The sequence below is a fragment of the Mugil cephalus genome, chromosome 22 (genome assembly GCF_022458985.1).
Source record: "Mugil cephalus isolate CIBA_MC_2020 chromosome 22, CIBA_Mcephalus_1.1, whole genome shotgun sequence".
Lineage (NCBI taxonomy): Eukaryota > Metazoa > Chordata > Actinopteri > Mugiliformes > Mugilidae > Mugil > Mugil cephalus.
Genome location: NC_061791.1, coordinates 521,397 through 544,204, shown reverse-complemented (window position 1 = coordinate 544,204; position 22,808 = coordinate 521,397). Strand labels below are relative to the sequence as shown.

At 44.0% G+C, this 22,808-nt stretch overlaps 1 protein-coding gene and 1 long non-coding RNA gene across 4 annotated transcripts; one reads left to right on the top strand and one right to left on the bottom strand.

Annotated features, from left to right (window-relative positions):
• The first annotated feature begins 497 nt into the window (after positions 1-497).
• Positions 498-22,048, top strand: LOC125000170. Of its 3 annotated transcripts, none has more exons than XR_007111279.1 (4): positions 498-602; positions 838-1,002; positions 5,549-5,579; positions 13,862-14,129. It is a non-coding gene; the product is annotated as an uncharacterized LOC125000170 (long non-coding RNA). The 3 variants fall into 3 exon arrangements; XR_007111281.1 differs by adding an exon at positions 21,244-22,048 and having other exon boundaries at positions 502-1,002; positions 13,862-14,216; XR_007111280.1 differs by adding an exon at positions 14,157-14,277 and having other exon boundaries at positions 502-1,002; positions 13,862-14,065.
• LOC125000169 (shaker-related potassium channel tsha2-like) lies at positions 2,687-18,242 on the bottom strand. The gene is made up of 3 exons (XM_047575564.1): positions 17,464-18,242; positions 13,995-17,186; positions 2,687-7,545 (listed from the first exon to the last, which is right to left on the bottom strand). The coding sequence occupies exon 2, from the start codon at positions 16,874-16,876 to the stop codon at positions 15,443-15,445; it is 1,434 nt and encodes a 477-aa protein (XP_047431520.1). The 5' UTR covers positions 16,877-17,186; positions 17,464-18,242; the 3' UTR covers positions 2,687-7,545; positions 13,995-15,442.
• Positions 22,049-22,808: the final 760 nt, after the last annotated feature.

Sequence of the window (22,808 nt, the reverse complement as noted above, 5' to 3'; positions counted from 1 at the left end):
CCAGCAGGACGGTCACTTCCCGGAAACCGCTGCACTTCCCTCACATGGGAGACGACAAGTGAAACCGCCTCGGGCCCATCCATCAATTATTCAGCACAGAGTGGAGTTTCATAAGAACAAAGGCTCTGGACTCTCAGAGCAGCCGGTCACATGATGCTGCAATCAGAAGTCCAATAAAAATGGAGCCCTGTGGCTCCTGATTTTGTTAAAATGTTTATGTTAATAAATAACAGTTCATGAAGTGTAAATATGTTTAAAATGTTGGATTGTACTATGTTAAAATACAGTCATTTCATATACAGTTAAAGGTCAGAGACAGAAGTGTGGCTTTAGCCTTCATATAATATAAAAAACTATTCGGTTCGGGGGCAGTGAAGCGTCTTTTCATTACGTCATCTCTGTGCCGTTAGTCTTTAGCCAATCCGGTCCTCGCCTTGGTCAGATGGGCGGAGCTTAGCGCCACCAACGGTAGAACCTATTTTATCGGCGTCCGAGCAGGAGGATCTGTGACCCGTAAAAATAAAATAAACCCGCATAACCTCCGGGACTGACGCAGAGTCGCTCTGTGCTTCATGAGTGTGAACTCTGAGAACCTGCCAGAGGTAAATTCACGTGTTTGGTGCCGTTGTTTGAAACGTGTGAACAACGAGCCGAGTTTCTAATCGATGCTAACCTTTAGCTTAGCTTAGCCGCCTCATAAGCTTTCAGCTGTTAGTTCTGCATTGCAGCTAGCAGTTGCTAATTCTCACGCATATTGGGGGTTTTTCGCTATGAATTAGCCTTTAGCTCATTTACTAAGAGGAATTAAGTGATTCGGGGCCGGATATTTGCCGTTAGAGGGAGAATCCTGGACCATTGAGACCATTGAGAGGCTGTAGCTGCTGGACTTGACCCTGGGTCCTGCGCCGTGTGGCCGGAAGCTCCGGTCACCGCTGGAACTGCACCTGCTCTTTCCCCTTTTCCCCTTTTCGCCCCATCTTCATCTCTGACTGTGCTGGACTCGTAAGTACCTCATTAACACTTTTGCACTTTTTTGCACGTACTTTTGTTTGCGCTGGTTAAAGCCAGTGAAGCGGCCATTTCACTGTGTCTGCAGCGTGTTTATGTCCTGTAGCCCGGTGTGGACATGTGTGTGTGGGGGTGTGGACTGTGGACATTTGTGTTTTCCTGGTCATTTTAACTTATTTTACATTCTCCATTTGGGTTCATCGGGGACAGTGTTGTTGCTTAAAGGGCGACAGTGAACCAGGTAACTGACTAATTTCTAACTTTTTGATAAATAATTCTTTGTGTTTCTATTAAATCCTGTGTTGTAAATATTATTAAATATTACTTAAGTGTTATTGGAGGGAAACCGCCCAGTTAGTTTATATCATCATTTTCACAGGTACATCACCAGATAAACTCAGGCTCCTACAACAACACACTCCATGGTTTGTCTGTTCATTAGCTACATTAGTAGCACAGTACATTAGTTACACAAAGAAAAGTGACTGGACACATAGAGTTTAGAGGAGACGTTTCATCTGAGGAGCTTCTTCAGGTTTAAAGAGAAACTCTGAAACTTTCTGATGATTTTACCCTCAAAGTTTCCAGTTTACCTCAAACTTCCTCCCTTAGAGCTAAAGATGCTATAGACCAGGACCTGGACGAATGAGAACCTTCACACACATATGCAACCAAAAGGTGGCGCTAACATGAGTAGGAAAGAATCACTGCAGCAACAGCTAGCATAGGAGCTAGCTTAGGAGCTAGCATAGGAGCTAGGACAGGAGCTAGCATAGGAGCTAGCTTAGGAGCTAGGACAGGAACTAGCATAGGAGCTGGGACAGGAGCTAGCATAGGAGCTAGCATAGGAGCTAGCTTAGGAGCTAGGACAGGTCTGGTGTTTGATAAGGTGACAAACGCTACCAACATCAACTCATCCAATAAACTCAGCCTCTAATGATGAGTTCATATCTGACAGAGCTGTTAAATAATCTATTCTCCGTCTATAGACTAGAGGCTCAGTTCGCTGTCGTCTTGACGTGTGGGACGTTTTTTCCGTTTCCTGTTGGAGGAGTTTCCTCGGAGGTGGTTCCTTCATGTAACCGATCGGTTTCCCTGCAGCTCAGACTCATTATTTTTGAATGAAGGCAGCGTGGAGGGAGAAGCAGGGGAGCAGGTTTATCTGCTGCATCTACACGAGTCCGCAAACAGAAGTCAAGCAGCTCGGAGGCAACATGACACTGATACGGAGCCTCAGAGCGGACGGCGTTAAATCAGATGTAGAGATACAGAAAAACTAATGTATGAATAAAAACTCCTTTAAGCTAATTAAAGTAGCCTTACTTAAAAAGCCTTGTTGCCTGAAGCTTTAGCTGTTAGCAAGATGCAGCGACAGGATCCTGTAACTTTATCCCGTAGACCGTATATAAATGTGGACGTCTCCTCCAGCCACCGGGGGGCGCTCTACTAGCTTGACTTCACTTTAGAGGAGCTGCTCCATCTTATACAGTGTTTTATCCTGATTTAACCGACAGGAGCAGCACTAGCTAAACCATGTTAAAAGATGCTAAATGGCTCAGAAAGTTAATTAGGTTTAGAGATCGGGAGGAATTATTGTTTCATTTTTCTATTTTACAGATATTCTTGATAACATCTTGTCTTTTACCTGGGCTGAGGCATTAAAAGGTGTGTCGGGATATTTATTTGATCACAGTTTATTTCTTTATTAAACATAGGTGGTAGAAACATAAAGCCTCGTTAACTTTAATTAACATTATGTCATATTATACAAATCATTTACAACATTGCAGTACATGGAAGAGAAAGAAAAGGCCACATGAAACTTAGTCACAGCCAGTATTCAGAATGACTCCGTTGTGCATATAGAGTATGAACTAAGCCGTACATATATTAATTACATCGTTAAAAGTCGCATTATTTTCTGTTAATTGACTTTACACCCGTCACACACTGACACACAGACGCACTGTTTAACAAAAATAAAATCTATTGTAGATTTCTAACACTGAGGACACACGTTGAGGTTCAGCAGACGTTTTATATATATTTATATATTCATTAGTTATTTTAATTTATTTTCTAATGTTGAATCAGCAGGAAAACACCAGGACACAAACTCACAGTTCAGTGAGCGAAAACACGACCGACCTCAAATACAAACTGCAGCAGTTACACTCATGATGGGTATTTTAATTCAGCACTGTAAGAGCAAAATAAATGTTAAATTAAGTTCATATTACTGACGTTTGTCCAGACTAAACACTCAGTGGAGCATAAAACCAATGGATTGCATCAATATTGTTGAATAAGTGAGTTGCAGCCCATAGAATAAGTCGTTGTTAAATATTAATGGAAGCCGTGTTAATTGGTTTTACAACAAGATGCATATTTTGAGTCATGAGCTACGTGTTTAGCCTCCGCTCAAGATAAACGAGAAAAAATATTCCATTCAACTCTGAACTCAACGGCCACTAGTTCACGTTCTTTCCCCAAAGTTTTACATCTGATTCTCAATTTTTTCTTTCATGAGATACTTTTACAGCTGAACTAAACAGATGTGCAGGAGAAATCACTGATGTGTAGCTTAAAGCCAAAGAATTATTATTATTATTATTATTATTTTAAATCTTTAAATGAATAAAAAGGGCAGCGGGGCTTTGAATATATTAAATATTAAGAGAGGAGATTTTTTTGTAAAGAAAAATAATGCAGCAAATTCTGAACATGCCAAACGTACACATGCACGATGTCGCACTCCTGATAAAACTCGTTCTCTAAGACAAGACAACTAAACTACAGAGGCTCAGAGTGGGCGTGGCTGTCGGCCATCTTTGTTGTTTTTTTGTTGATTTCATTTGTTGTAATTTACATTCTAACATTTATTTTATTTTTTTTTTTTTTAAGATAATAATTTGTGTAAAGATTCACAACTAAATGAATAATTTGCGTTTAATAATTTGAGGTTTTGGCCTCTGAGCCTCCGTAGTTTTGATGGATATTACTTTGTTCTTCATCACTTTTGTCTCCTAAATCCAACCAGGAAGACTTGTTACTGTACATTCAACACATCAATCTACAATACGTTAGTTCTAAGAGCAACCAGACGCTGCGTTGCTACGCTGCTAGTACAAATACACACCTTCTTCTTCTATGGTTCTACAGATGCATCGCTAACAGAATCGGGTTATGGTTAAGGCACTATAACTCTTCATTTTTTATTTTACTGATGCACAGATACAAACAACCAGATAAATAATTCTTTGCTGATGATATTGTACTTTTCATGCATTATTGCTTCTTGATGAATGACGACGGTTTCTACATCACCTCCGCTGGTTTTTCTCTTATTTCTCAACAGTGACCAACAAACAGCAGAACCTCCACTCACAACTCATGATGAGAACTTAAAAGAATAAGAAACAGAAGAAACAAAAACTAGAACCAGAACATTAAAGGCTGTGGGTTTTATTTCAGGTGTAACATGTTCTGTCCCAGCTCCATGAATGAACTCAGATGAGTTGTGTGATATGTGGCGTCATTTATTTGTCAAAAAATTCAGGAAGAGAGGCTGAATTTATATGTTGGACACTTTTAAATGACATAAATAGATTATATCACAACTTTTTAGACCCTCAGATCATAGATGTACCATTAAAGTTCTCCTTGCTGTGTTTCTGTGTCTCAGGAGATAATTGTTTTATTGTGAATGTCTCCTGCTACTTTATCGGATAAAATTTAAGAAATGCAAAAACTGATTACGACAAGAAGACGTTTCTTCTTCTACCAAATAGTTTGATGCAGTTGTTTATAAGTCCCATTAAGGCTTCTTGCTTTAGTTTCTTTATTTAATATCAGACTTTTGAATTTAAAAGTTTTGAGTCTTAAGAATTCACGTTAGGTTTAGTTGCAACGAATAATGCGACATTTCTACAAACTGCATCGTGAGGACTCTGCAGGAGGAGGTTGGGGCGGATGGTGGGTGTTTAAAACAGTCGTCTGTGTACAACTTAGTGATGCGTTCAGTTAGCAACTTGCTAAAAATGCTAATTAACAGTTAACCACCTGAGACCTGAGCTTTTATTTGTTATGTGCTGTTAATTCTCTGAGCAGGACGTGTAATCCCAGTGTCCTCAAACGGGTACGTGCTAATTAGCGATGCTGTAGCTTTTTACTCGTCATATTTAAGAGATGTTAACAAGCATAGACAAGTTTCAGCCACAAAAATACAAGATTTTACTGGAATGCTGCATGTTTTTACACTGACTAGTGTATTGACCCTTTGCTACCACTAGATGGCAGATAAAAGCGTCCACTTATGAGGACAACAGGTCTGAATGAAGCAGAATAACAAGCTGCCACAAACCTAAAACCTAATGTCCCCATATGAGGACACAGGGTCTCAGGAGGTTAATAGAAAATATGGAAGTAATTTCTTATTTAAAGTGAATCTGCAGGCGACACTTAAAGTAAATGTCTTATTTATTTAGTGTCACTTTCTAGTGTTTTATTTTAGTTTTATTTTCTTGCTTCCTGTTTCTAGGTCGCGTCATGAAGCCTCAGGACAGATGAAGGTAATTCAGACAGAAACATCCTCTCACCATTCACACGTTAACGGACATGAAACACACAGAACAGAAAGTGAAACGTCAGCATGTGTCCTTGTGTGAAACACATGGATTTATTTTATCAAAAATAGATCACAATAGAAGATTGTCAAAAGAAACATGACAACAAAAACAGAACTGAAATCATAACTTATTTCCCCAGATTACAGGAGTCTATTGCTTTGTCTTATTGTTGCATGAACGTGATGAAGCGTCTGCAGCCGACGCCGAAGCTCGAACACACACGTTTGACGTGGTGAATTAAAGGCGTGAACTCTGACCGGACTGACTGTGGTGGTTATTCACAGCTGCATGCTGGGTAATTATTGCACATACAGCATGATGCAGCGCACATTAAAGCACAGTCACCGCTCATCAGCGCCTCCGTCACACACAAACCTCCCTCGGCTGTTTTTGTGCTTAAGCGAAGCAGAAATTAGACAAAACTGCAGAGTGGGACGTTCTCACTATGACCATCGACAGTTTTTTTGTTTTTTACCATCTTCCCCACAATCAGGTGAAAAGATGACGACACAGATTCATCCAGGACGTCTCCAGCACTAGTTTAGCTTCATCACATCGGACGACGTCACCTTCAGCAACGTTTTTAGGGGAATTAATCCAGTCAGATGGAAGATAATCTGGAAAATAATTGCTTCTTCCAGCTCCAAGGGAAACAGAAGTGACTCGAATGTCCAGTGAAGAGAGTAGACATTGAAAACTGGAGCGTCCTGGAGAAATAGCGCCACCTACTGCTCCAAACGGCTGCAGAATGATTATTAATTCATCTTTATTTTAAAACTGTGTCGCTCCTGTTTTCGTCTGATTCTGGAGAACTGGACTCTTTTCAGACTTCATCATGATGGAACATTTTTTTTTAAATTCTTTAGGTTTCTAACTCGTTAAGACCAGCTGAGCCGCTATGAATCACGGTTATTGCCCTTCAAATGAATAATTAATTCAAAATCAGTCACATTCGTTCACACACACTTTCAAAAAATCACAAATAAATTAACACATTGTGCAAAAAAACAAATCTTCTAAGCTGGTTGACTTAATTCAAAGTTCAGTACAAGCCTCATTAATATGTAATATGCTAATTAGCGACCCGGGACCCATTTAATTATTAATTATCTGGCAGTTTGTGGAGCTTTCGGGTTCATGTAGTTGCACCAGCTAATCCCAGGGGTGTGTTCAGGTACTGGAGGCGTTAAAGCTTCTGTGGTGAATGAGCGGACACTGAGGTAGGAGTTATTGATAGAACAGATGTACAGCATTCTGATCACAACCCAAACGCCATCACAAACATTCACAGAAATCCCGTCCGTCCGTCTCCTCCCTACAAAGACATTCCTCTGGTAGCGGCAGAGCTGCTTTGTTTTTACCAAGGCAAAAAAAAAAAAAAAAGAAGAATTAAATGTTAAAAAACTACAAAATAATTCAGCAACCAATAACCAATGCCCTTCATAGAAAACGTACAGTATGAAGCTTCAGAAATAAAAACTAGAGATTCAGCCACAGATTCACGTGATGACATCGATGAGCTGCTGATGCTTGTTCCCATGTTTCAGACTCTTGTGTTTGCATGCTCTACTTCCCCCGCATGCAGTAATATGATGCGGTTTGACTATGATATGCGACGCACAGACAGGACTTACAAGTGTCTCTACAGCAGGAGGACGAGGATCTGGTGGTGAGTTCACGGACTCTGCAGACGTCTTTACATACAGCGGGTTGATTCAAGTAACGTTTGTGTCGTACCTCAAAAAAACAAAAAAAATCAAGTCTCCGTACTCCGTATGTTTCGGATCAGAGCCAGAGTCTGGTTTTGTTTTCTTCATCAGCAGAAGGAGGAGGAGGAGGATGGAAGGAGGAGGTGGTGCAGCGACAGAGTCGTGACTCTTTTGGTTTGACAAGAATTATCATTCGTCCCCTGGAAAACAAATAAAAAGACAAATGATGAGTCATTTAAACATTTAGAGTTTTCTCCTGAAAATAAAAGTTAGTGAGTTTACGTCCTGAGTGTTAAATTAAACCATGAACTGCAGTTCCTCTAACGTCCACTAGAGGCGCCACCAGCAGACCTCCGTGTTAAATCAACATGTTTACATCCTGCTACTGAAACACTTCTGGTCTCTAGAGATAATTTCTCCGTTCATTATTTTTTCAAAGCTCAAAGTTGTGCAGAATTAAGGGGGCGTGGCTTCTTGGAGTGACAGGTGGGCGTCGGCTTGCTAGCTGTCTTTAGCTCCATTCATGCTCCTCTGATTTGACCATGTGGTTTGACTAATGGCATAATTGCCTATGTCATTTTTTGATTTACTGTTACAATATCCATAAAACGCTATGAGGCATCGATATGTGAACGGAGTCAGACGGAGTCAGGCCAAGATCAAACCAAGATCAAACCAAGGAAACACATCATTGTGAAGGTTAGCATAGCTAGCTAGAGTCGTGTAGACGGTTCATTAGGTTGAAGTTAGGACCCAATTAATAGAAAAAACATAAATGAAAAAATCAGCTTCTGCTACGTCTGAATATCCTTTTAGTTGTTTCATGACTTGTTGTTGTTGTTGTTGTTGTTGTTGTTGTGGAGGTCGAGTCCCCGTACGACTGCGTTCACACACACGTCCCCACAAGATGAGTAACACCAGTACACACACTTCAGGCCATCCAGTCACATGCTGAGGAAGCAGAGCCAAGGACAGGACGAAGCCGCATCACTTCCTCTTAATTCTGTCCTGACTGTGACACGTACGACAAAAACTACGTCTGGTTCCAGGACGATGGACAGGAAGCGATTTTCTCTCAGATCCTTCCTCCCTGACATCGTCTCTGTAGCTGCCACTAGATACACAACAGCTTCTTCTCTGTTGTGTCCTCTCTAATTTTACCATGTGTGAAACAGCGCCCTCTAAATGTTACCTAGTGGTATTACGACATTAAAATGACATTACACTGTTGTCCTCAAGGAGGCCAAGGAGAGAAAAGAAGAAGAATGATGAACCAATCAGGTGAGGCCAATGTCATGACACTGCTCACCTGTAATTGGCCAGGACTGTTTCAACTAAGCCACACCCACTCTCACCTCAGCCAATCAACACATAGTATCATAGTCACCATCATCATCATCATCAAGCCATTGAATGAATTAACGCCAGATTTTTGTTTAAGTTCAGAGGATTTAGTAAGAAACAAAACTTTTGATTTACAAAATTTTACAAAACTACCTCAACAGCAACAACGTAAGATAAAACCTATAAAACGGGAAAAACACCTGAACTAGAACTTTTCCTTCCAGACTAAATATCTGAGCCGTAACGTCCAGAAGTTGTTCATACAGACTCAGGATGTGAGAATTCACTCCATTAAATGAAAAATTGCTCCAGTCAAATTACTGAATTGTTCGTTCAGGTTTTTTGTAATTTGTTCACTTTAATTATTCAGTTCAAAGAATAATTAAAGATTAAATATTCATGCGTCTGAAATGACTCAGCCTGAGTCAAGCGGCCGATAACCACAGATATGACACATCCCTGATCTGGTTTATCCTGATTAAAGTCGTGAGTTGGTTTCGAGGTTGTTTTGAACGATGTCTTCACATCTGACCCGTCAACCTGCGGTGAATCAATCACGATCGCTCGATCACGATCAGAAAGAAGAAATAAGATGGATTTTTTGGTTATTTTTACATGTTTCTGTGTTTCTGTTTTTCTCTTATCTAAACATGTCTTTGTGCAACTTTGTCTGATCCAGTTATGAATTTATTTTGGTCGTCTGTCTTTTCATTTTAATAGTTTTGCATCTCTTGGTTGTTTTGTCACTTTTTCGTTCTTCTATGATGTTAGTTGTCAGGCACGACTTTTACTGTCATTTATTTAGTCATTTGTTTTTAGCTCCCAGTGGTTTTGACTGACTCTCCAAAAGAAGATGCTTGGACAGTCTCATCTTAGTTTCCTCCCAGCTAACAGCAGCTCTTCCTAGCCTCCCAGCTAACAGCAGCTCATCTTAGCCTCCCAGCTAACAGCAGCTCTTCCTAGCCTCCCAGCTAACAGCAGCTCTTCTTAGCCTCCCAGCTAACAGCAGCTCTTCTTAGCCTCCCAGCTAACAGCAGCTCTTCCTAGCCTCCCAGCTAACAGCAGCTCTTCTTAGCCTCCCAGCTAACAGCAGCTCTTCTTAGCCTCCCAGCTACCAGCAGCCCTTCTTAGCCTCCCAGCTAACAGCAGCTCTTCCTAGCCTCCCAGCTAACAGCAGCTCTTCCTAGCCTCCCAGCTAACAGCAGCTCTTCTTAGCCTCCCAGCTACCAGCAGCCCTTCTTAGCCTCCCAGCTAACAGCAGCTCTTCCTAGCCTCCCAGCTAACAGCAGCTCTTCCTAGCCTCCCAGCTAACAGCAGCTCTTCCTAGCCTCCCAGCTAACAGCAGCTCTTCTTAGCCTCCCAGCTAACAGCAGCTCTTTCTAGCCTCCCAGCTAACAGCAGCTCTTCTTAGCCTCCCAGCTAATAGTAGCTCTTCCTAGCCTCCCAGCTACCAGCAGCTCTTCCTAGCCTCCCAGCTACCAGCAGCTCTTCCTAGCTTCCTATTTGTTCTTGAGAATCTCCTTCCAGATGTTCCTGGAACACAGGGACCCACGGCCTGAAAACATCCACGTCTTGTGTGGGGGGATAAAAAGCAGTATTAGCTGTGAACACCTGCCTTGTTTCAGGCTTAAATCCTCAGAGATTAAACACCAAAAACCCCTCAGACTCAGACTGACTCTATCAGGACATAATCTGCACCCACAGAAAGCAGAAAAAAGCCTCTCCAGACAGGAAGTGATGAGTGGGAGCAGGACAAGCAAGCGGCCGGCGAGCTGGACCGTAAACAGAAGCGGTTGAACCAGCTGTGCACTGCATGTCATTTGTAAAATAATCCAGGGAAACTGCTCCCTGCGTTTTGTTGAGCTTCACTTCACTCCAGCAGATCCTCCAGGTATCATCAGCTGGCATCTTTGAGCATGGCTGCACATTTTCCACGGTGGTAGTGGCTAAAAATAGACGGTCCTCCAGGAAGAGGCCGAGCAGCATCAACGAGATCAATGAAGTCAGAGCTGAGCTTAGATTTACTGATCAGTTCAATACGGAACAATGACCTCAGAACAGCTGGAACGTCTGAACCGACTGAATGAACAGATCATGCCTCGTCTTTTTCAGGTATTTCAAATATCTGCTGGGCCAATCAGATCGTGTGGGCGGAGCTTTCTGCTTCTTTTTTTACTACGACCTCACTTTACATCCTGCTTGCTTTCCACCGCTACTGATTTCACACAAATACAGTTTGGACTGAGTCAGTGTTACCAGATGGGAAATCACTAATGATCTCACTAGAAGCTTAAAATTATTGCATGTTAAGGAAAATGATTTGATGCTCAGCACCATGATCTGCTGCAGTAAAACATCACCACAGAGCTAAATAAACTAACAGCACTGTCTGTGTTTGCTAACAGTCACGTACTGAACAGGTCACATTATCGTGTTATGGAGCTTTTGGAATGATTGATCGTACGGACGGTGAATATTAACGTACAAATATTATCGTACATCTGGCAGCGCTGGACTCACTGAGTAAAGACGAATCTGTGTCACGTGTTATTTTTATTAACGGAAACGTCTTTTATAAATGTGTCATTTCTCCTGTTTTTCAGTCTGCATGTTGTTAACCCTTTGTGAATTTTTTCAGGTCTAATGAATGTCTCATATCTGGTGTCATATCTGGTTCTGGTCTCATATCTGGTTCCTGGTTCCTGGTCTAATACCTGGTTCCTGGTCTCATATCTGGTTCCTGGTTCCTGGTCTCATATCTGGTTCCTGGTCTCATATCTGGTTCCTGGTTCCTGGTCTCATATCTGGTTCCTGGTCCTTAAACTAATGTAAACATGTATTTGTCACATTAGAACATCATCAACATCATCACATTAGAAACATCAGGACACTTGTTCTTCTTCATGGTTCCTGATAAACCAGTTCAGAGGGGGACCTTGTAGACCACATTAGACCCTGATTAGACCTGAGGATGTTTCCTGGATCTTCTCTGATTGGCTCAATGAAAACCACATGGCACTAAACCAGGAACCACGTTACCACACATGGACGCTTCAGACCGGTCGGTGTGATGTCATGTGATCTATAGTTTTAAGGCCTCGTGTCCGACAGGTGATGAGGTCACCTGATAACGAGGTCACCTGATAACGAGGTCACATGATGCCTTTATTCCACGCTGATCCCTGTCGTAGTGTTTTAGGTGCAGGTGAACTCTCCTCCGTCCGTCTGTTGTTGTCTGACTTGAAATCACGATGAGGCGTTCGAGGCCTCGGGACAGATTCCCTCAGAGCTGACGAAGACGCTAACAATAGCGGTCAGAGCGTCGGCCAGCGGGAGACCTGTTTACCTCCGCTCATAGGAGGAGGGGGAGGAGGGGGGAGGAAGGGATTGTGTCCAAAAAGCCAGTGAGTTAGCGCGATGCCTGTCACGTCCTCAGCCTTCAGCCCGACATGAGCGAGTTACGTAACATTCACGAGTCTCTGGACACGTTTTACTTCCTGTGAACAGGTCGAAACCATCGCTGCTCCTTTATTTACACAAGAAACTGGTTCAGTTCATTCAAATGATCAAAAATCTTCCTGTGGTTCCAACATTTTAAAGTCGGTTTTGTGTTTTTGGGTCATTTGGTTCATGTGTTAATTTAAAGTTGGTCTGTGAGTCTGAAGTCTAGAGTCTGTTTTTCTTTTTGAGTCACGTCTGAGAATCTTTCATTAAACCAGATGTTAGAGTCTAGTTTCTATCAGTGACTCCAGGTCTGACTCCTGTCTCCATGTTCATGAGTCCTGTTGTGTCTGTGTTGTCTGGTTGTGCAGAGAGCAGCTGCTGCCCCCTGGTGGTTTTAAAGGGGATGAGTTCATGTGTTCATCGGAGGTCGTTTTTATTTCATATCTGGTTATTTGTGCGTCTTTGTTGTCATTTTCACGTTGGTTTTGAATCTTTGTTTCCTTTGCTCACGTTCTACATTAAATACACAAAGTGTGTTTAGTTATTTTAAGGTGTTTTGTGCGTCTGGTCACACTGAGCTCTCTCTGGAGATCATTTAAACTTCTGTGTTCATGCCTTACGTCTCATCAGTCACGTCTTTATTTATACTGTATGTACATAAACACCGAACACTTTACCTTCAGTGGAGTAGAAACGATTTGGGAACCAGGCATCTGTGAAATATTAGTTAACAATGACTCTTAGGTTTTACTTTTAGTTCAGTCACACACAAAATACTAAACAACTCCTAAAAAAACATGATGAGATGATTCTCACCAGATACAGGACTGAAGAAGACGTATGTAAAACTCTTTAAATGTTGTTTAGCTGAGGAGGAAGTGACATGTAAACAGTGAGTAAAGGGGGCGGAGCCTGATCAGCATCTACATCACCAGTAACTTAAGTTACTAATTGGAAGTATTTTTATTTTTCTGTCCTTTGTTTCTTTGTCAGTTGTGTCTGAATGTGATACTTTTCTTTTGAATGTTTGAAATAAAACTAAAAACATAAAACTCAAAGTAGAACGGTTCCATAAATAAACATGAGAAGTCCAGTGTTTTGCTTCCAGTGATCCTCTAATTATTAATATTATATGTTATTATATAAAACCAAGACGTTTAAAAGCTGAGAAACGTCTAAAACCAGGAACCTGAAGGTTTATTCAGTTCTGAACTTATTCTCTGTTTGAGAACTGACACAATGAAACTGTCCAGAATTTAGTTTTGTTGTTTTTCTTGGAAACAAAATGAATTTAATTTGTATGTGTTTGTGTCTGATGCAGCCACAAAGATTTTTTACACTAATATTTGATGGTGATATTTGAGACGTATTTGCTGTGTGTTGTCATGTCTCTGTTTTTAGGCTGTTTAGTTCATACAGGATGTGTTTTATATTTTATATTATCTCAGCTTTAGAGGAAGTTCATCTCAATCATGTGTTTTGTTGCACATGTAAAGTTGACTCTGAATGTTTGTTGCATTGGTTTGATTGACAGGAGCCTGACTCTGACCTCTGACCTCTGATCATCCGACTACGTTTCAGACATTTCCTGATTCCTGCTGGTCACATCTTTAGCACATTAGTCAATAAAGAAGCTTCTTATTTTCCTCTTTTTATTCTGCATCTGTTTCTTTCAGGGTTCGTTCTCGAACTAGAAGCTAAACCTTCTTTTCTTTTCTTTTCTTTTAGCTCCTGGTTTTGAAGCAAAGACTCTGATGTTGATGCTCTGCTGCCTCCAAGTGGCCGAGGAGGGAATGAAGCAGCTGCTCATCAATGAATCAACTCAAATGTTGTGATGAACTGATGTATTTTACAGACTCACCTGCATCCGATGGACACAGCAGCAGAATCTGACGTCTGATCTGAAGATTCCTTCCTTTAAACATCCATCAGGTAATAATCCAGCGGCAGGACGTCCTCAGCTTTTATTCCATCACTTCTTTTTTTAAAACAACAACAAAAAAAAACTTTTCTTTTTTTCCAGCTGCTGGATGATCCAGAGTCCAGGGAGAGATTCACTGAGATGTTAATGGATGAAAAACAGGTGCCACAGTCTTTTAAATATAACGTAACATGAAATTAGGTTCATGAACCAGGCTGAGATTTAAAGTTTAGATTTAAAATTCATTAACTCTTTAGCTTTAACACACGATGCTCATTATTACTGGGAATAAATTATTTCTATCATCAATTCAGCAAATGTTTTCATTTTTGATTATTTTTTAAAATTAAACATTTTTAAAAAATTAAACAACAAGTTTTACTTCTAAAAAAAATCTTTAAAAAATCTTTAAAAAATAATAATGATGTAATCAGGACACATACGTCAGATTTTTCACTAAATTGAGAGTTTGATGTTTCATTGGCAGCAGCTCTAATAATAGATGAGTTAAATTTGTGCCACCAAACATAAAAGTTATGTTTCTGTTCAAATCTATAACCTCAAACATTATTTTATGTTTCATTTACATATTTATTTTAGTTATTACTTATTTATTTTTTGCTAATTCCAATTCCACAGATATTTAATAAAGATGAGTTCAGGGGAAAATGTTTGAAGACTTGGCTGAATATTTAAATCCTTCCTTTGGGGCTGAGGAGCGAGTTTATATCCTGGAAGGTAAATGATCTAGTTTGAGACGTGCTCTGTGTGAATGCGACGTCTTTACTTCCAACATGGAGGCTTCGACAACATGGAGGTTTGGAGGCCTCTCACTCTCATCCTTCCTCCTCTCACTCCTGTGGCAGACGACACAGAAAAGTCTGGAAGGTTGCTATAGAAACTGCATCCAGCCGGAGACGTGCAGGGTTGAAGGGGGGGTCTCCGGCCACGCGGGGGCGCTGTTGGTTTGGAGATTGACAAACAGGATCCTGGACTGAAACCTGCTCCTGGATCCCTGCGTTGTGTCTGACAGGCTGATCTAACGCGCTGAATGCGGCTGGTTTGCAGCTGTTTGGGGAGTTGGTCCTTGTCCTGCTTCAGAAAAACTAATGTAAACTTTAAAGCTGCTTCTCGAGGCCAGTGAATGAAGAATAAAGTGCTACCATTGGCTGATGCGCTCTGAGCCTGGCCCGTGGTGCGTAAAGGAAGACGGATGGGGGGGGGGGGTCTGGTGGTCTCATCATCCATCCTCTGTCTGTCTGAAATGATTCCTGTGATGGCACAAATAAGGAGCTGGAACTGAAACCGTTCTGGGGACACGAGGAGCGTCCGCTCAGCGCGTAACTGATGCGTAATGTGGTTCGTGGTTCGTGGTTCGCGCGCTGCGCTCAGACGTCGGTGAAGCCTTTGCTCGGGCTGCAGTTGGTGTATTTGATGGAATCCACGTCGTCGCTGTCCAGGAAGTCGGACTTGGACAGGGACGGTTTGCTGTCGCTCTTCTTGAACTCCCCGAACGGCCCCTGCTGCTGGCCGCAGGTCACGTGCGTGTACTGGAACTGCTCCTCGTGCTCCGTCTCCCGGTGGTAGAAGTAGTTGAAGTTGGAGACGATGACCGGCACCGGCAGCGCGATGGTGAGGACGCCGGCGATGGCGCACAGCGAGCCCACGATCTTCCCCCCGATGGTGACCGGACACATGTCCCCGTAGCCCACGGTGGTCATGGACACCACGGCCCACCAGAAGGCGTCCGGGATGCTGTTGAAGCCGGACTCCGGGTCGTCGGTCTCCGCGAAGTAGACGGCGCTGGAGAACAAAATCACTCCGATGAAGAGGAAGAAGATGAGCAGGCCCAGCTCCCTCATGCTGGCCTGGAGCGTCTTCCCCAGGATCTGCAGCCCCTTGGAGTGTCTGGAGAGCTTGAAGATGCGGAAGACCCGGACCAGGCGGATGACCCGGAGGATGGCCAGGGACATGGCCTGCTGGCCGTTCCCCTGGTGCTCCGCCAGCTCCAGACCCAGCGTGATGAAGTACGGCATGATGGCCACGATGTCGATGGTGTTCATGATGTTCTTGAAGAACGCGGGCTTACTGGGGCACGCCAGGAACCGGACCAGCAGCTCGAAGGAGAACCAGATGATGCAGAGCGTCTCCACGATGAAGAACGGGTCCGTGAACGGGTTCGGCTTCTTTGCGCGCACGGTTCCGTTGACGGGATGCAGCAGGTCGTCCAAGCCGCGGGCCTCCTCTCTGAACTCCGGTAAAGTCTCCAGGCAGAAGATGACGATGGAGATGAGGATGACCAGGACGGAGACGATGGCGATGCCCCGGGCCGGTCCGGAACTCTCCGGGTACTCGAACAGGAGCCAGACCTGCCGCTGGAACTCGTTGTCTGGCAGCGGCCGCTCCTCCTCCTTAATGAAGCCCTCGTCCTCCTTGAAATTCTCAATCACCTCGTCCCCCAGTTCGTAAAATTTAATCTCCTCCATGAAAATGTCCACTGGCACGTTGACGGGTCTCCGGAGCCGCCCCCCGGACTGGTAGTAGTAGAGGATGGCGTCGAAGCTGGGCCGGTTCCGGTCGAAGAAGTACTCGTTCCTGAGGGGGTCGAAGAAGCGCATCCTCTTGCGCGGGTCCCCCAGCAGAGTGCAGGGGAACTGGGCCAGAGTCTTCAGCTGCGTCTCGAAGCGCAGCCCCGAGATGTTGATGACCACCCGCTCGCAGCAGTCCTGGTTCTCCGCTCGCTCCGGGTCGTACACATCCTGCGCGGACAGCGCGGCCAGTGCCACAGTCTCATCCAGGTTCTCCGCGGGCACCACTGTCATCTTCCCCCCTCCCCCCCAGGCAAGGGCGACGCGTCCCGCACCTCAAGACCTCTCCGCTCCCGACACCTCGGCGCGTATTTTGGAAGAAAAGCAGCAGCTGCTCCGTGTCCGTCGGCGTCACGTCTGCGGGTGCGATGCTTCTGATGGCATGTTTGTGCCCCCCCGCCGCCTCCCACCTCCTCCCTCCGTCCACGCTCACCTTCTCCCGTCCACGCGCTGCTGTTGTCTGGGGCTGGCCGTCACGCCGCGCGCATTTAAAGCAGGCTTCGCCCTCCCCGAGCTGACGTGTGTGCGCGCGCTCTCTCTCTCGCTGAGGGGAAATAAAAACACACGTGAACGCACGTCTGGTCAGAAGAACCCGGTCCACGCAGTCTACACCCAAACATCCACCCCACCGCCCCCTCCTCTCCGGAGCAGACGTCTGGAGCTTTGGAGACTCGGTGCGTAATGAACCTGTGGCGCGGGCTCAAGGTTATCACATGACCCGCTGTCTACGCGGAGGCTTCACGTGTTCGCAGAATAACAACAATAATAATAAAAACCAGCCGCGTGCATCGATCCACACACACACAGTCAGAGGCGGATACCTGTGGCTCAGCGGGACGTGTGTCTCCATCCACTCGTGATCGCGCCGTGGAAAATAATCCGCTCCGCAATGTCACGCTGCAGCCGCGTCCTCATGAAATGAAACGTTTCCTCCTCGGTCCTGAAACCACGAGCGGACGGATCCGTCACGTCTCCGCTGCGTCTGAGAGGAACTGAACGGAGGGAAACACCGCGGCAACAAGTAGAGAGGGAGAGTAGAAAAGAAGAGAAAAGCTGGATGATGGAAATAAGGCAGAGTTTCTGGGCTGCAGCTCAAGGCGGTGACGTGTTTTCCTAAAATAGCTGGATTTCTCCCAGAGCCGCAGGAAAAAAGTTTCTTTTCCCATGGAATGACCCGAGGGATCTGCAGGGAAACACAAAAAATAATACGATTCAAACACGAGAAGGAAAAAAACTGATTTGCATCTTCAGGCTGCGGAGAGGAAGAAAGAGACACGAGAGTCATTGAGAAATAAAAGATTAACAGGAGGCGGAGGAGGTGAAGAGTCCAGAACAGGAAGAAATAAACAGATACATGAGCCAAACATCATTTATGGAGTTTCAGCTTCTTGTCTCAGTCACTTCCTGGTTTTACCTGAATTTCTCCACATCAGAGCAACAAGGAGCCACCAGATCAGCTCCTTCTTCCTCTTCTGTCACTTCCTCATCGCTCCGTGTTTCAGCCCAGAATCATTAAAAACTCATCTACAGTTCACAGTGTTGGCCATGAAAGCAGCAGCTTAGCTCCTCAGGCTAGCTAGCTAGCATTAGAACAGCGCCCCCCTGTGGTGTCCGGTTCCTCCAGGTGTTCTTTAATGGCTGATGGGTGTGAGGTAGCTTCTAGATGCTAACACACCTGGTTAACAGAAACAGAGACGTAGCCGCGATCTCATGACGCCTGAAGTCTCCTCAGGACTGAACCTGAAACCAGGAGAAGGTTCATGAATGAACCAGTTTCTGGGTTTGTTTGATCCAGGAAATGAGGTCAGACTGAAGTCAGGACCCAGCGTGAGTCAGACGATCAGACAAAGAACAAAAACAGTTCTTTATGTTACAGACTTTTATTTTACCGTCCCTGCAACAGCTCTAACCCATATCAATAAAACACAGAATAATAATGACATAAATATAAAGAATTCATCACCGCTAACACGTTAGCATGTAACACATTAGGCTGCATTAACTCAAGAGGAAGTAAAACTAAACTAAACTCAATCCAAGTCTTCACTGATCCACGGCCCAAACTAATCAAACATAAATGATTCTCATTTGAATTTAAACTGTTTCATAAACTTCAACAATTAAAACTGAGTTCAGACTCCAGAGAACAGGTCCACTAGCTAGCTCTGCTAACGTTAGCTAAGGTGCTTCTTAACGTTATGTTTACATCATAGACTGTATATAAATACAGAGGGAACAGTTCCTCTAAAGTCAGCCCAGAGCTAGCAGAGCTCCCCCTGGTGGCTGGAGGCTGCAGTATAAGTCATAAGCTCCACCCCCTCAGTGTTAGTGGGCGGGACTTGGATCAAATGAAAACACTAAAATACACGTAATTTCTTTTTTTTCTATCATTTCAGGTGGTCAATATAATGTTGATGAATGTTCAGGTGTCAATTTTTTAGAAACTTCAGTTTTAGTTTGTTATTTGACGTCACAGAAACAGGATGTGACATAAAAATGACCACCAGTTGCCATGACAACTGCTGCATAAAGACGTCCCGTGGGACCGTGAGCGTTGGTGTTCAGTGCTGGTGGAGGAAGAGCAGAGCGTAAGATTCATTAAACAAAAACCAGTCTTGAGGAAGTGTGGGCGGGGCATCTGTATCGTGGCTCCGCCCTCTGGACGTCCTGATCAGACTCTCTCTCCGTATCCCCGGGAAAAGAGCATCAGTTTGGACCAATGACAGGAAGTGGAGACGTAGCGTCCATATTTATATACGTTAAATCTGGAGCTATTAGTCAAAGCATGACTGAGCTAATGAGGCTGCTGTTGCTAACAAAAGCTAAAGGCTAGCAGTGAGAGCATTAAGCTTACAACTCTCCTGTCCATCCTCACATTAGGCTCCGCCCACATGATTGAATTTTCTCACCTTTCCCTCCAGGTAAACAAACTGATCCACAGGCTAAGTTGTTACTGTTGCGCCTCCTGGAAGAACCTGAGCAGCTCTGAGGCTTCTCTGGGAACGTGAGCGGTCGTTTTAGTTTTTGTCGGTCGGTCGGTTGTGGCTGGTTCACTGAGAGCCGACATGTCAGCACCGCGGGGATTTACTGCAGCCCTTCCTGTTCCCAGCTCCTCTCCTGGACCCTTCAGCTCTGGATCACTGACCAGAGCCGTTCACCTAAAATATCTGGAGCTGAAACATGTGATGTAACGTCTGGTCCGAGTTCCCTCCGGAGGTCGCGTGTTGATGTTGGGGGTCATCAGATGATTAATGAGGAACAATAGAAGAAACGTTATCTGCTGTTCATCTCAGAAGTTTAATGAGCTCAGGCTTCATCCATCAGCCAAACACAAATATAGATGCAAGAAAAAGAAAGAAGAGGAAGAGGTATGTCCTCCTCCATGTCCTCTTCCAGCCCTGAATGTCTAGAGAAGACGACAAAGACGCCTCCACGTCTCCATGGTCTCTGTCCTCATGGATTCCAGCTTTTTTTTTTATGTCCCTGATGATGGTTAGTGAACGTTGCCATGGTTACCACCACCAGAACAACCTCCGCTCCCTGAACTTGGTTTTCAGCAGCAGTTTAACTTCGTCCCTGTTTACGCGTCCGTTATCTCCTCCTGACGTTAATCTTTAATCGCTGATCTCTTAACGACCTTTGAACATCTCGTTAGTATCGTTAACCGCCCAGAAACAGGAAGAAAGAGAAACTTCCCTCTGTTATCAGCTTCAGGAGTTTCACCGAGGACGAGTCATTCTTCATTAATCATTTAATATCAAGCAGGAAACTAATTCTCTCTTTAGATTCATCAAGTAAATGAATAACTAACGAAGAAGTAAATATATTAGAGTTGGATAAAGACTCAACCAAAGCAGCTCATAGACGACCAGTTCTGAACCAGTTCTGAACCAGTTCTGAACCAGTTCTGAACCAGTTCTGAACCAGATCAAAGCAGATTTCAGAATAAACCCCAGACTGTTTCTCAGGGTGATCTTCTGTTACCATTGACTCCCATTAATCTGGGGCCAAGGTGGCGTCAGGATCCTGTCGATGCATTAGGAGATTAAACCATTTCACTGCAGCGTCTCCGGATAAAGAACCAAACCAGCTGATAAAAACCAGGACGGAAATGGACGGATGTGAACATGAGACTTTATTCCTCCGCTCTGAAAACCTGCAGCAGCTTCGAATTATAAATGTCAAAAACCTTTTCAATGAAGAACATTTGTCCAGAAGATACATTCAATCAAAATTAATTAAAGTGCCACCGAATGAGAACATGAGGTCGTCCGTCCATCGTCCTTTAATTAATCTTAAATATTAACTATTAAAATGAACGGATGGATCTAAATGTTCCCATGTGAAGCTGGTTGGAGGTTAATCTCCATCTCGTCCTGTTTGGTTTCTGTGGAATAATGAAGGTGATGTTTTATTTCAAGGTCACACTTTGATCTGTTTCGTTCAGAAAAAACCACGAGCTGCTCTGATAATATTCACTGATGTTTCGTTTCTTCCTCCCTCTGGTTCCTGGATTCATTAAGAGACTGAATGACTGTTCACAGTTCAGTTCACGTGTTGGCGGCCGCTAACGCTAACAGCTTATTTTCCTCTGTGTGCAGCCGTGGCCTCTCTGCAGACTCTATTAGCGAAGCTGATGAAACGTCCAGACTGACACGGGCTCTGAAAAACAGCGTCGATGCAGAATCCATCACATCACATCCTCCTGGTCTGGTTCAGGCTCCATCAGCTGCAGCCGCGACACAAACCGAGCGTTCAGACGTATGAAGGTCGGACGGTCTCTATCAGATTTAAGAACCAGGATGTGACGTTAGGACCATCTCAATGGTTACAGCTTGTTAAATGAGCTCATTAATAATTAAATGTCCCGCTGTAACACTGGGAGCCCTGACATCAGGGATTTAGTGGTTTTTGTGCTGATTGGACCTTTCAACAATGAATAAACAAACATATTTAGAACCAGTTCCACACAGGAATTTAGATCTGAGCAAGGAAACAGTGTTTTCATTGTATTTGAGGTTATTTCTGTTAGTTCTGTAGACATTTCTATAACCAGACTGAAACCAGTTTAAAAAACAGAACCTGGCATTAAGCATTTCAAACCAGTTCAAACCAGGATCCAAACCCAGTCTAAAACCAGCTCTAAAATCAGCTCTAAAACCAGTTAAAATAAAGGTGTAAAATCAGTCAAAACCCAGTTCAAAAGGTCATAAAACCAGCATAAACAAATATAAAACTGAAACCAATCTAAACCAGTTCAAACTGATCCAAAAACGAGTCTAAAACCATTTTAAAAGACTGAAAAACCAGGTCCTGAACCGTAAACCCCGTGTGAACCTCCTTTGTTTCCCTCCTCCTCCACTCGTCTCATCGGTCGGTCTGAGCCTCACTTCAGTAACTTTTATCCACAGCAGCAGCCGCCGACGCTAATGTGACTAATTTGGGAGCAGTTGGGGGATCGAGGGGTCGAGGGGTGGTGGGGTATGGGGGGGGGGCTCCAGATTCCTGCTCCCGTACTAAAGCAAACAATGAATGTCCTGAAAAGCCGGCTCTGGGTTTTATTTTTAGGGTCTGACTGGGCTTTACGTAACGGGTCACTGTCGTAAGAATAGCTCCATCCATCACTGGGCCAGCGGCGTCCAAACGCTCTGGGAACGCTGGGATCAGAAAACAGCTCGGCCCGACGGCCCCGACCACGCTCCGCTTCTCCAGATACAAATACTCCCAGCTGGTTCTGGACGTGAGGCAGCTGGAGCTCCAGTTACTGTAAAATGTTCACGTCAACAAACACATCACAGGTCGGACCAGAAAAGAGTTTATTAGGTCTGAGCATTAATTCATGCATCTGCAGCAGAACGACGTGAACGTGTCTCAGTTTGTCCAAGTAGCGTTAGCGTTAGCACCAGCTGATCCGGTAGTGACAGGCAGCAGAACCAACCCATAAAGATGGAAGACGCTAAACAGCACGTTGGTCCTCTCCATGGGACATTTGAGGACAAAGACACCAAGAGGGACCAGTGGAGACACATAAAGTATCATCACACTCTGCAGGAAGGAGTTTTCTTTCCAGCTTCAAACAGCACATGAACCAAGCCAAGCATACGTTAGCCGGGGATTCCTGCTAGCACTTGGGCTAACGCGGCTAACAGCTGGAGACAAACCAAGA

Bases quoted from the DNA above. Each gene is read 5' to 3' on its own strand.
- LOC125000169 (XM_047575564.1), bottom strand. From the start codon at position 16,876: ATGACAGTGGTGCCCGCGGAGAACCTGGATGAGACTGTGGCACTGGCC.